Source organism: Vigna unguiculata, chromosome 1 (genome assembly GCF_004118075.2).
Source record: "Vigna unguiculata cultivar IT97K-499-35 chromosome 1, ASM411807v1, whole genome shotgun sequence".
NCBI classification, from domain to species: domain Eukaryota; kingdom Viridiplantae; phylum Streptophyta; class Magnoliopsida; order Fabales; family Fabaceae; genus Vigna; species Vigna unguiculata.
The window spans coordinates 20,291,305-20,306,504 of record NC_040279.1 but is presented as its reverse complement, the minus strand read 5'-3'; the positions used below and the strand labels follow the sequence as shown (position 1 = coordinate 20,306,504).

Sequence of the window (15,200 nt, the reverse complement as noted above, 5' to 3'; positions counted from 1 at the left end):
TAATATGAATGGCCAATGATGTGATTGCTTGCTTGACTGACTTGAATGCTTTGCTAGAAAGGTTTGAGGGATGATGCATTGATTAATATATGATGTTGAGATGAAAATGATATGTTGCTTTATTGTGTATGAATTAGAAAGCATGAGTTGTATGATTTGTTGTTTGTACATGATATCAGTATTATGGAAACTTTCTGATTGGTTGGTAAAACATCTACAAAGTTTGAGTAGGGCGTAATTCCATATCTCTTGTAGTGAGAGCTCATGGTGGTGCCTCATCTAATGGATGTAATCCCAAGGGCCCTCCTAGTGAGAGTCATTGGTGGTGCCTCCATATAAGGGCGTAATTCCACGCGAGTATCGTGGTGGCGCCTCAAGGCTAGGACGTAATTCCACGAAGGCTACATGGTGGTGCCTCATGTAAGTGTTATGATATAAGACTCTTTTACACTTGCTTACCCTTTCGCTTGTTGTATGTTTGTGTGTGGTCTTCTCCTTTGCGATGATCATCAATGTTATTGATGTGAGCATATGTGAGAGCCCCTGGCAGTGGTAATGATAATGGAAATACCGCAGCTTGATGGTTATGGACGAATATCGGGCTCACTATGGAGCCACGGCGGATGGAGTTTTATTAGATTAAGATCCTCTTGTTTTGGACAAGACTTTATGCTACTTTTAAACTAGCGTTCTTCGCTTAGGCCGTGTGTGGCTCTTTCTTTTTGGCATGGATATGTATGAGGTGCAATATACCTCCATAGCCCAAACGTTGTACTCTCTGAATACTTTATGTATGCGACGCTTTATTTTACTTGGATTTATCTATTTAATTGGGACGTTACACCAGGTACACGATGATAGGAGATGATTTATAGAAGCGTGGATACGGCCAGCCACTCCTTAAATGCGTCACAATCGAACAAGCCCAATACATAATAAAAGAATTGCACAAAGGCATATGCGGACATCACTCCGGCGCACGCACCATGACCACCAGAATCCTCCGTGCCAGCTACTTCTGGCCAACCATGGAGATAGACTGCCATACCTTTGTCAAAAAATACATACCCTGCCAGAAGCATGGCAACCTCATCCATCAAAAGCAAGAACAACTCCACTTCATACTCTCCCCATGGCCCTTCGCAAAATGGGGAATGGACATCCTCAGCCCCTTTTCCCCGGGGAAAGGTCAAGTAAAATTCCTTATAGTAGTCATCGACTACTTCACTAAATGGATAGAGGCCACCAGAATCCTCCGCGTCAGCTACTTCTGGCCAATCATGGAGGCAGACTGCCATACCTTTGTCAAAAAATACATACCCTGCCAGAAGCATGGCAACCTCATCCATCAAAAGCAAGAACAACTCCACTCCATACTCTCCCCATAGCCCTTTGCAAAATGGGGAATGGACATCCTCGGTCCCTTTTCCCCGGGGAAAGGTCAAGTAAAATTCCTTATAGTAGTCATCGACTACTTCACCAAATGGATAGAGGCCAAACCACTAGCCACCATTACAGCTCAACAAGTTCAGCAGTTCGTTTGGAAAGATATCATATGCTGATATGGCGTCCCACATACGATCATAACTGACAATGGCCGGCAATTCATAGACAAAGAACTCGCTAAGTTCTACACCGGCCTCGACATCAAACATGTAACCAGCTCTGTCGAACATCCGCAAACCAATGGGCAGGCCGAAGCAGCCAACAAAGTCATACTAGTAGAATTGCACAAACGGTTGGATAACACCAAAGGCCGATGGCCAGAAGAATTAGTGGAAGTGCTGTGGGCCTACAGATGTACCCCTAATCAGCAACAAGTGAATCTTCTTTCAGCCTAGTATACGATGCAAAGGCCATGATACCGGTAGAAATTGACAACCATCTCTATGTCGAGAACTATACAACCCAGATCAAAACCACCAAAACATGTGCACCCACCTCGACCTTCTGTCTGAATTAAGAGACAAAGCTCAAATAAGCAACTTAGCAGCTAAACAAAGAGCGACCAGAAAATATAACGCGAATTTATGCCCACGATCATTCGCCAAAGGAGAACTAGTTTGGAGGATGGCCAGCAGCGCGAGAAAGAAGGATGGCAAATTCTCCGCCAATTGGGACGACCCATACCGAATACGCAAAGATGCTGGGGGTGGCGCTTACAAGCTTGAACAATTATCAGGCGAAAAGATACCAAATACATGAAATGTGTCCCATCTCAAATTTTACTTCAGTTAGAATACTTACTGTACCGAATACTTGTAACTCTGGGTGTACTATTTTTCCTCACCTGGCATTTTTCCCTAAGGAGGGTTTTAACCAGGGAGTTTTTAACGAGGCACCCCAAAAAGTATGAATAAAACAAAGGGTTCTTGATTACACGCTCACCTCTTCATCCATCCTTTACATTGTTTTAAGTTCCCCACCCTTACCATAAGTAAGCAGCCTGGGTCGAACATTTGTTATTTAATTTTAAATCGTTTAAGTTTCCCATCCTTACCACAAGTAAGCGGTTTGAGTCGAACACCCTTAACCTAATTTGCAATCGTTTAAGTTCCCCACCCTGCCACAAGTAAGCGGCCTGGGTCGAACACCCTTAACCTAATTTGCAATCATTTTAAGTTCCCCACCCTTACCACAAGTAAGCGGCCTGGGTCGAACACCCTTAACCTAATTTGCAATCGTTTAAGTTCCCCACCCTTACCACAAGTAAGCGGACTGGGTTGAACACCCTTAACCTAATTTGCAATCGTTTAAGTTCCCCACCCTTATCACAAGTAAGCGGCCTGGGTTGAACACCCTTAACCTAATTTGAAATCGTTTAAGTTCTCCACCCTTACCACAAGTAAGCGGCCTGGGTCGAACACCTTTAACCTAATTTGCAATCGTTATAAGTTTCCCACCCTTACCACAAGTAAACGGTCTGGATCGAACACCCTTAACCTAATTTGCAATCGTTTAAGTTCCCCCTTACCACAAGTAAGCGGCCTGACTTGACCACCCTTAACCTAATTTACAATCGTTTAAGTTCCCGACAAATAACGCATACAATAAACGAACTAAGTACATAACATCATTCGAACAAGCGCGTTTCTACTACATGCTATCGTTCACAATCAAACATCAGATATAATCCACAATATGCATCACTTTAACCGACAAAGAAAAATAATGTACCAGTTATTACAAACTTAGAATGAATTGAAAAACAAAAGCATCAAGAAACTTCATCCTAAGTCAGCTCATCACCACCCATCACGACTTCTTCTTCATTCTTCTCGTCCTCAACCGCTGCTTTCTCTCTTTCCCCCTCAGGACTCGACTCAACCTCATTGACAAGTTGTCCATCCACCACGTCCTTATTTACATCTACAATATCGTCTACCAAACAAAAACAATAACGATAATAGGAAAAATATCATAATGAATGATAAAAGGTAATTGAAATTAAACAAAGAGAGTCAACACGTAGAAGAAATTTGTTTCAATTGAAATGCTACCGAACTTCACCTACATTATTGACAAAATTCACTATCATAAATCTTACAACTTGTAGTCTCTTTCTTGCCATTAACTCACTTAAATCAGTTTCTTAATGTGTCTATTGAACAAGAACTCTTAGTTAGTTTCAATTATGGTACAAATTTCTATATAAATAGCATAATTATTATGACTAAATTTCATTAAACATTCAATAATTTAAGACATGTACAATAGTTTCAAAATGAAACAAAAATATTAACAACAATAAAGGTTATGGTCTTAGTAAACACTATAAGGACTAAATACACTATTAATATTTTATTCTAGTTCTTATAAGAAGCATTTCTTCAATTAGGAGATCTTATAAAGTTATAGGGTTTTGTAAACATTTTGATAAGATTATATTATATTTACATATATTCAATTGGTTTATCAGAAATCTTATGTTAAGAGTTATTTCACTTGTCAGTAAACTCTTTACACACTTAATCACTAATTAAATAGATCAAATATAAACAATGATAAAACTTGTTGCTTCAAATTTTGTAATCACGTCAAAGGAATTATGATTTATTGAAACATTAATCACATTCACATATTCATGAGCAATTTTCTCTTACAAAATGTAGCTTATCGTCATTATGATTCATTTTTTCATGGTATACCTTTGACAATTATTGTTTGTCAAGGTAGACGATGGCAACCTAGTCTTACACCCTCGAGTTTATAGTTACATCTTTTAGCCACAAGATTTCTTTCACTATTTTAGTTATAACAATGTATTATTCTTTATTGGTTGACAACACCGTTATGTTATGTAAACTAATATTCCAACTAATAAGAGTACCATATGCACATGTGGTAGATTTTTTGGTGCCTAAACACTCACTATAGTTCGAATCAATAAGTCCTTTTATTAAAGCATCTTTAGCATGTCGTCTAGGACTATAAACTAACATTCTACCAAGCGACTCCTTCAAATATCAAAGAATTCATCGAAGAGCTTGTTGATGAACTCTCCTAAAATTTGACAAGAACCTACTAACAACACTCAACAAGGGCTATGTTAGTGTGAATGCAAACCATTGCATATATCACAGAACAAACAATGTTGGCCTATGGAATTACACTCATATAACTTTATTTCCTAACTATCTTGAAAGATTATACATCACTTAACTTGTAATGTGAAGCAAGAGGCATGGAAACATGTTTGAAGTTTATAATTTGGAAATTTTCAAGGATTTTGTTAAACAAATATCCATCAAACTCTATTTATTTTGATTAAGTGTTATTAAAACAACAAAGCATAATATATATATATATATATATATATATAATGTTGTATATTATACATCATATATGTTTCTTTGAGATTCTTTTGATGATTAGATACCATATTAGATAATATGATTGCATATAATACTATATACTAATGTTGTAACTAACAAAAATATTTATGAGCTTATTTTGCACATAAAATTTATTTCATCTTTACCTCCACTAAAAAGATTTCACAAATCCCAAGCCAATGTCAAATATATCCTGAAATATGTGTTAAAGTTGTTTCATGCCAATACACATTTCAATGTGTCCTATATGAACTCTAGTGAGACTATATGCTTTGTATGATCCTATGTTTTTTATTAGTTTGGTTGAAATCTCTCTTAGCAAGGTTTAACAGGTCATGCCAACTATTAAAATGTTTATTAAAAAAGGGATAAAAATTTGATGTTACATTAAGTGCATTTAATTCATCTCTACATGTATGAGTGAACAAATGAAGTTATGGGTCACATAAGTATTTAGGATAAATGGGTTAAAAAATAGGTTTTGTGAAGACATATTTTGAAAGTTTATATGTGTTTGTGAATATGTTCCACCATAGCTAGGATGACCAGCGAGGTTGCTCGGAAGAGCGAGGTGTTCCATCATAGCTAGGGCAATTGCTTGGAAGAGCGATGTGTTCTATCGTAGTGGGGGAGGTTTTCCACCATAGTCGGGGAGGCTAATACGGAAGAGCATTAGGTTCAACCATAATCGGGGAATGTTCCACCATAATCGGGGAGACTGCTCAGAAGAGTGATGATTGTGTCCAATATTTGTTTTATGTATTTGATTTGGTATCTTTGGTTTTTAAATTCTAAAAGTTTGGATTTTGTTTAAAAATGGTTACATTTTTTAAACGAGTTTCATTTTCTTAGTTAGAAATAAGATGTCTGAAAGTGATAATGGGAAAGCTCTGGATAAGAAAAAAAAGTTTTTAAGTCTATCCATTGTGACTCACCTCTCTTTCATAGGAGTCTACTTGGTGAACTTTCATATGTTTTACTTTTAACAAGGAGAAGAATCTCGGAAAAATTTATATTTTTATATGTTTTAGGATTTTATTGTGAACTTATTTTTAGGATTGAGGTTTTACGTTGTTTTGTTAGCTTACCCTTGCATTGGTTTCCACCTACAATGATAGTATTTTATATGATAACAAAAAATTAATAAGTGTAGAGGAGGATGCACAACAGTAAAGGATGAGAGTGAGGCAAGACCACTTGGTTTGTGGAGCAAACTTAGAATTTTATTCCATCATTATTTTATTTTCTTCAATTTCGTGAATTGAATAAAAGTATTCTAATGTAAGACATGAATTCTTTTCCATTTTATTTGAGATTTAAATAAATGGTTAATAATTTTATTTTTAGTAGCGATTTGAGATATTATTATTTGTATAGTTATGTACCCTAGGAAAGTAAAAGAAATGGGGTGTTACATTTTAGAGTCAGATCAATTAGGTCATAGGTGATTTGGGGGGAGTGAGCTCAACATTATTTGTCCGAGTCAAAATGTGTTGTTATGTCTCTATTGTGCATTGATTGTTTGTTATTCAATTATTGAGTTTCTGTTAAGAATCTTAGAATGGCTAGTACATAAAATGATTTGTCTCAATATATTATTGAAGAGTATGTGAAATTTGTATGATTTAGAGATAAATTTTATTATGGTGTTCCTTTAGAATTCTTAAAGTTAGAAAAATAATATGGAAAATTTATTTTCAAGGATGAAAAATTTTATTTGTTTGTAGGAATGTGAGATCCTATAAAATCATAACAAATAGCATTGTGGCACAATTGGTTAAGGTAACCGAAAATGTAATTTTTATGATATCATCAAATTAATTATTATAATAATACTAATAATAACAACAATAATAAAAGATAGAAACTTTGGTGAATATGTATTCAATTAAAGTGGTTACAAATTGAATCCCATAATATTTATCAAATAAAAACAATTAGATAAGTTGGTTTTGGCTCGTGAAAATTGGAGTTGTCATGATTTGTAGCCTTTTATCGTTAATCTCTCTTAGGCTACAAGATTTAGGGGGAATACAACTCTGTAAGTAAGGTAAGAGGCAAGCCACATTTTTAACCTCGAAAGGACGTGTTAGAAACACGAGAAAGAGTGAAGAAAATGTATAGTGGGAGGAAAAATAAAGAGAGAGAAACTAGGGAAGAAGATAAGGCCTTCAAGAGGTGAGGGGAGGTAATTAAAATATATGAATATCCAATAAGTCAAAGAGATGAAATTAGAAGAGCTTATTTAAAATAGGGTTCATATCAAATACAACTTCAAAGCTATCCTTTTTTAATTAGAAACATCCAAGGGGATTTTAATCTAATTGGTTTAAAATGTTTACTTTTTAACTAGAGTATTCCCTGACTATGGTTATCTACTTAGTTCAAAGCCAGATGGTCGTTTTGGTAAGATGTGTTTATTAAATACGATTTTAGATCATGAAAAAAGTTTAATTAAGGAAAAAATGTGCATTTCTCAACCAAATTGGAGATTAGTCCTTACTTACCGAATAATAATGCAATGAAAGCTTGTGAAGACCTATTGAATAAATTTTTGCACATTAATAACATTATAAATGTTCATAGTTTTGAGCAAGTTTGCAATAATCATTTACAACTCAACACGCCTATTGATACAATTTGTTGGCTAGCATTTCAAGTTTGGGCTTTTAAAGACCATGAGAAAACACCATAATCAAGCAATAGAGGTAAGTTTCTTGAGATGATTAAACTTCTAGCATCATATAATGATAAAGTGGCACCAGTTGTGTTAGAAAATGCTCCATATAATGTAAAGTATACTTTTCATCATATTCAAAAAGAAAACTTGCACATTTTTTCTAGAAAAGTAAGAAGTCACACTTGAGTAGAAATTGGAGATACTAAATTTTTCATAATTGTTCATGAAGCACATGATGAATCTAAAAAAGAGCATATGGCTATATTTTTTAGATTTGTAGATAAGGTTGGTAACATAAAAGAACGATTTTTTTGTGTTTCTCTCGAAGCATAATCTTGATGTTTCTGATATTTGCGGGCAAGGGTATGATGTGCTAGTAATATGAGGGGATAATGGAATAGATTGCAAACATTATTTCTTCATTATGTTTATTATTTGCATTATTTTACCCATAAATTGCAACTTGCTTTGGTGGCTACTTCGAGATAGGTTATTCCAATTCATCAATTCTTTTTCCAAATTTGGTTTTTATTGTAAATATTGTGTGTTCCTCTAGGAAATGACATTATGAGTTGCAAGCGGTTGAATTAGATGAAATAACTCAATTGTTAGAAATGTGTGAACTACGAGTTGGTGATACTAATCGGAGCTCACATTTTTGCTCTATTTGTAATATGATGAAGCTATATATAATGCGTTTTGTCTTGTCTTCAAAAAACTATTTTTGATGGATTAACTTATTCTTAAAGGGGTGACATTGATGTTGCATTTAGTATGTTGTCTTCATTTTAGTTTATATTGATTTTACACATGATGAAAAACATTGTGGGAATTACTAATTGTCTTTGTCAAGCTTTGTAGAAACAATCTCAGGATATACTAAATGTATGGATGGTAATGTGGGCTTGGTCCAACGAGCCGACCCATAGGACTGCCAAAAATACGGGGCGGGTCGAGATATTGAACCTGTAGGCCCACTAAAGCCCAGTCCACACGGGCTGGCCCGCGACGCGCATAGGTTGGCCCACGACCTACATAACCTAACACCTTTTACCCTAACTTAATAACAAGTTCATGTTTTGATGTTGTTTATTACACGTGTTTTGATGGTCCAAGGCTTGTTTTATTGGACTATTATGATGTTGTTTATTGGGCTTGTTTTAATGCTCTAGGACCTATTTTATTTGAATCTTTTGATGCTCCAAATATAAAATTATGATGTTCCAAATATTATGGATTGTTTTGATTTGTTATATTGGACTATTTTCATGCTCTAGGTTCATTTTATTAGACTATTTTGATGCTTCAAATATTAAAATTATGATGTCTAGGACTTGTTTTTTTTAAGTCAGGATGCCCAAATACGTGGGCCAACGAGCTGGCCCAAGTGTATATAGGATAGGCCATGTTTTCAAGCCCATAACTTCTCTATGGGGCAGGCTAACCCGACTAGCAATGTGGTGGCCTAATGTAGACCATGCCTAAATAGGTCGGGCCGGTCCACATTTTCATCCCTAACTGAATGTTATGCAATTGGTTTGTTTTATTAAAATTTATATTCAAAAGTTGAGAGAGGACAGTTGGCAAAATTTATTGAAAGGTGTGATATTGTTTTGTGAACAACATGACATTGATATTCCTAATTTTAATTCTACTTATGTTGTAGATGATGGTTGTACAAAAAAAACCATGTCACTATAAAACATCATTTTAAGGTGAATATATTTTTTGTTGTAGTGGATAAGCAATTTCAAAATTAAATGACAAGTTTAGTGAAAAAACAATGACACTTTTAACTCTAAGCAATGCCTTTGTTCCTAAGGATGCCTATAAAGCTTTTAATATTGAGGATATATGCACCCTTGTGAACAAATATTATCCTTTATATTTTAGCGAGCAAGAGAATATTAATTTAAAATTTCAACTTCAACATTTTATTCTTGATGCTCTTAACCATCCAAAATTAAAAACTTTATTAACCATGCTTGAATGATGTCAATCATTGACAATAATAGGAAAGTCAATGACATTTTATTTGATTAATATTTTAATTCATCTTATTTTAACTCTTCTTGTTTCGACATTTACAATAGAAAGTTTTTTTTTTATAATGAAGATTATAAAAAACAAGATTAAGAAATAAAATGAAAATGAATTTATCGTCGATAATATGATTATTTACTATGAAAAAGAAATAGTTGAAAATCGTAATTTTGATTCAATTGTTATTAATGATTTTAAGAATTTGAAAGAAAAAAACAATATTTTAAATGTGTTATTTTTTTCATAAATGCGATTATATTGATTATCTATTTTTTTCTCTATCAATAATTAAATATAAAATATTAATCAATATTTACCATATATATATATATATATATATATATATATATATATATATATATAAAGGAGAAAGGGCGAGAGAATAGGCAACTACATTTTTTACAAAAACACTTTATAGCACATGAATTACCTATTCTTCTTACATAAAATTAGATTATTTGAGTTTTAATAAAAAATGAAATAAAAGAGATTTAAACTTTATTATGAAAACTAAGCTCCAATAATATTACTAGAAAAAAACATTTATTTCCAATTGATACAAACAATGAAATAAAATTTTAAAATGAATTTATTATGTCGAGATAAGAATTTTTCAAGGAAGATAAAATTAAAAAAAAAATTTGACTTTTCAAAAAATCTAAGACAAGCTTGTGTGCTAGTTAAAAGAAATTAGAGAAGCTACGAGAAAACTTTTATAAATTAATGGCTTAATCATATCCTTGGTTCCCATTTTGGAGATAAAATCTCAATTTGGTACCCTTATTTTTAAAAGTCTCAATTTGGTCCCTTTTTTCATTAAAATGTCTCAAATGTGCTCTTTTTGTTAAGTTGGGCTAGACGGTGTTAACTAAACAATGACATGGCAAGTTGACCAGTGGTAGAATTGTGACGAGGAATAAAGCATAATGACGTGGAAGGGGAAATTTAAAAAAAAATAGTTAAGTTAAATTATGATTAGGGTTTTTAAATGTTGGGGAAATTGGGAATTTTGTCATTCGAACCTTCACTACAACAAAAATTACTTTAGATAACGGCATAAAATTGTGATGTAAATGATAAAAACCGTGGTCTAAAGATTAGACTGCAATTTTTTAGGCGTGGTATAGGTGAGTGTAGCTATAGATAATAGACAACAGTTTTTAGTACGACAATACTTTTAAAACCGTTGCTTAAAATCCTCATAATAGACAACAATTTTTCAGATTGATTTTAGACTTCACCTATATCTTTAGACCACATTTTTACTGGTTTTGCCCACATATTTTAAATCAGCAGTTATATAATCATGGACTTTCATGATATTTATACAACATTTATAAAAATATTGTTTATCATATGTTTAAGCCACATTTATTTAGTCGTTGTCTAATTTAGTGTGGTCTAAACTACAAAATGTTGTAGTGCTTGCAAAGGTTGAGTTTCACCCTCTCCCAGCTTAGAAGAATACTGTATAGAGGCAAGCTAACAGGGAAGATGAGGGGAGGATCCAATCAACTCTGGATAGTGAGGAAGCTATTCCTGGAAATGGGGACTGGGTTGTAAAGGTGGGAATCACTTTCTTTTATAGTGCCAATCTTAGCTGTTCAGCACTTTACAATAAGCAGATTCCTTACAATTTTGTTATACTAGTTTTTTGACCATTATTTTTAATATTGATTATAAATTATAAAATTATAAAAAAAATGTCTACAATTTATTATTAATCTAATGAAAACAATGATATTGTCATATAACAAAGTTCAATAACCATAATTGATGAAGTACACAACTTTGAAGATCAACATTACAAAATTATGCTTAATCTAATCACAACAACAACCATTAACGAACACTTCAACATTTGGTTCAATGAAATCATTGTCTGCTTGAAAGGCAACAATATATCCTTCTTTTAATTCATTTTTAGAACAAAATAGCCTCCAACCTTGACCTATCTTTGTTGAACTTCTCTGTTTGTTCGATATTAGTATTTTGCAATTCACTATAGTTTTAGGCCCTATAAGATAGACATCTTCTACATTCTTCTCTAGAATGAAGTTGGCAAACTTTGATGGCAAATCCTACATGATTCATAAGGTTATTGTTAGTACATTAAGTATTTCAATTTAATTATACTAATAAGGATAAGAAGAAACCAAAAGGAATATACCAAGTGACTTGCTTTGCTTTGATACTTTGTCAATTTCACTGCAAATATAGATCTTGTATTTTGATGACTGATACGGTGCATAAATGTTGTCAAACTCCTTGTTGTACAACCACCTTTAAACACTATGAGGTGAAATAAAGAATTTCCCAAATACTGAAACTGGATGTAAGAATCACTTTGAATGTGATACAAATTTTTCATATTACTCCAACCTTCAATGATCCTTGCGTTATCTGAATCCATGTTATAGCAAAGTGTCAATCGACAACTCCAAATGGCTACAAAATAATGAGGACACTAAATTATTTTTCAACAATAAATAAAGACATTAACAATCTTTTGTCTGCAAGAACACAAACATAAACCAAAACATATATAAGTTATCAACTAACTTATATATAACTTATTTTAAAATTATAATTAAAAAATATGATATTCTAAATGAGAAAAAATAGTTAAATAATTAAATAATAAAATAGAAGTATAAATTATATTATATGTAAACTCAGGTTCATAAAAATAAAATAAAGAAATAATAATTCTTTAAATAAAGAAAAAAAACCAACTGAAATAAAGAAAAAATTTAGAAGATTGAAATAAAGAAACTATGAATCTTTATATATATATATATATATATATATATATATATATATATATATATATATATATATATATATATATGAAAGGCCAGTACATTAAGTAAATTAACGTTAAAAACGTTAATAAATGTTATTTCATTCACTCAAAAAATAAACTATATTTGATTGTAATTCTACTATAGTAGGGATGAGGATGATACAATTGGAAGACACACCAACAAAATGAAAGTAACAAAATTACACAGCAAAGAAAACATACAACAGCACATGTCAATGCATACTATTAGATCTAAATGTGTTTTTGTGTTAAAATTGAAGACATACCTGAGAGCATATGTAGATGGTGTTGAACTTCCAAAGTATTGTTGTCTAATTTTGGGTTTGCTCGATTTCCATTTCTGTAATTGCAGAAGAAATGGACGTTGAAATGTAGTGGTGGGTGAAAAATGTGGATGCAATAGTAAAGTGAAAGTCGGGAATGGAATGGGAAAGTTTAAGTCAGAATGGAAAACATTATCACGTGCAAACAGTGACAACAAATTTTAAATTTTTATTGGTAACTGGTAGCAAAAGTAACGTAAAACATAAAGTATAGAAGTTTCAGCAAAAGTAACAACAAAATTTAAGAAGTTTCATTCTTTAACATTTATACAATTAAAAGAAATGAAATGCAATTATGTAAATTTAAATGAATGTTGTTTTTTCAGTAACACCCAAGCATATTTATCTACACATTTATTCTTGACAATACAATAGAGCAACAAATAACAATTCAAAATCAACATATATATATATATATATATATATATATATATATATATATATATAACGAATATCAGAATCAGTAATGTATTAATATATAAGTAGCTTTACTGGAATCCAATGAAGTAGATCCTGGAAAACAGATGAATATCTAATACAACTATCAAAACATGTATCAATCACTGTATATTATACACTACTAATCTGCATCAATTGTAATGTGCACCAAAAATTGTTGCAGCTTTCCAAAAAAAAAACATGAAATTGTATATGGACCCAAAATATCAGTTAATCTACACCAATTGTAATCTGCATCGAAAAAATGAATTAGAGTTAAATGTACAATAATTGAAAAATTAGAATAATGTTGTTAAAGTAATTTTTATACCTTTATCAAAGATTTTCAAATATTTTTTTGTAAACCACATTTGTAGTTGTAGTGGTTACTTTTCCCTCTTCATCCAAAATTAAGATTTTTAGTGCTTTCTTTGATGTCACTCTAGAAATTGCTACGTACAATTGTCCATGAGTAAAAACTGGGCGAGGAAGATAAAGTCCAACTTTAGAAAGAGTTTGGCCTTGGCTTTTGTTTATTGTCATTGCAAAGCATAGAGATATTGGAAATTGTCTTCTTTGAAATTTGAACAGGATGCTGGAATCAAAAGGTGTCAAGTTCATTCTTGGCATGAAAATTTTGTCAACAACATTTTTCCTGTTATTACCGGCAGAGATAACATTCTTTTCCAGATCATTAACTTGCAACCTTGTACCATTGCAAAGACCATTTGCTTGATCAATGTTTCTTAAAAGCATAATTGGTACGCCAACTTTCAATTTAATCCTATGATTTGGAATTCCTGAACATTTGATATCATTTAGAAACTCTTGAGTAAACCACTCACCTTGAATTTCTTGATCATCATCAGATTGGCAAGGAATATCTGAACTTAAATAAACTTGTTCTTCACCAGGAATCAAAGATAAAATGAAGTCATTTACTTGTTCAACACTATCAATTGTAGGGCAAAGTATAACACCGTCATCAAAGAATCCAGGAGTCATGATATTTTCAATTAGACCACCATAAACAAATTTGACTAAAGAAAGTAAAGGTATTTCACTTTCCTGAATTAGAAGATTTATTGGTATTGAAATGTTTACTTCACCACTTTCATTCAAATTCATAGTTCCATCTCCAATTTTAAGAATCCAATCAGCAAATTCTTTTATATCTTTTGCAGTTTCATTTGAAGCAGCAGTCTTTAACCTCATGTTTTGTGATAGCTTAAGAACTATGCAATATTGCCACAAATTAGAGTAGTTAATTGATGAGTTCACAATATCAAAACTTGATCCCTTTCTTACTACTGGCAAGATTTGTCTAGAATCACCGCCCAAGACAACAACCTTTCCACCAAATGGTTTGTCAGCATTATGTTCATTTGTAGCTCTCATAATGTCTCTCAATGTTCTATCAAAAGCTTGAAAGCATAGCTTATTCATCATAGGAGCTTCATCCCATATTATAAGTTTTGTTTCCATCAATAGTTTAACACGAAGACTTCCTAAATTAATGTTGTAGGTTGATTCATCATTGATTGTTAATGGTATGCAAAAAGTAGAATGAGCAGTTTTACCTCCAAGAAGCAATAAAGATGCAATGCCACTTGAAGCTACATTAAGGGCAATCATTCACGTGGCTCTAATAGCAGCTGACAAAAGTTTCCAGAGATATGTTTTTCCAGTACCACCATAACCATATAAGAAAAAGAAATTCCTTACTTCTGAATTCACTACTGTCATAATTTTGTTATAAACATGTAGTTGCTCATTAGTGACTGGCTGCAATAGAGATTGATGTAGCTTCTCCACTTGTTCTTTATCATAATTCATTTCATCAATAATGAACCTGTTGTGAAATTTGAATGAATTTGAAAGATTAGGTTGAGGAAGGGAACTATAATTTGTTAAAGCTCGCCCATTTGAATTTAGAAGTTCTTGTACTTCTAGGAGACAAAGATTGTGTAAATCATGTTCTTCCATTTGAAAACCTACAAAATAGAACATGTAATCAATAAATAAACATGGAATAAACAATGGAGATTACTTCT

The 15,200-nt window shown here is 32.4% G+C and overlaps 1 protein-coding gene across 1 annotated transcript; it reads right to left on the bottom strand.

Annotated features, from left to right (window-relative positions):
• Positions 1–3,232: 3,232 nt before the first annotated feature.
• On the bottom strand, positions 3,233–14,781 carry LOC114189488. The gene is made up of 4 exons (XM_028078065.1): positions 14,497–14,781; positions 13,992–14,214; positions 13,812–13,946; positions 3,233–3,381 (listed from the first exon to the last, which is right to left on the bottom strand). Exons 1-4 carry the CDS (start codon positions 14,779–14,781, stop codon positions 3,233–3,235), a joined length of 792 nt encoding a protein of 263 aa, XP_027933866.1.
• Between the last annotated feature and the right edge of the window lie 419 nt (positions 14,782–15,200).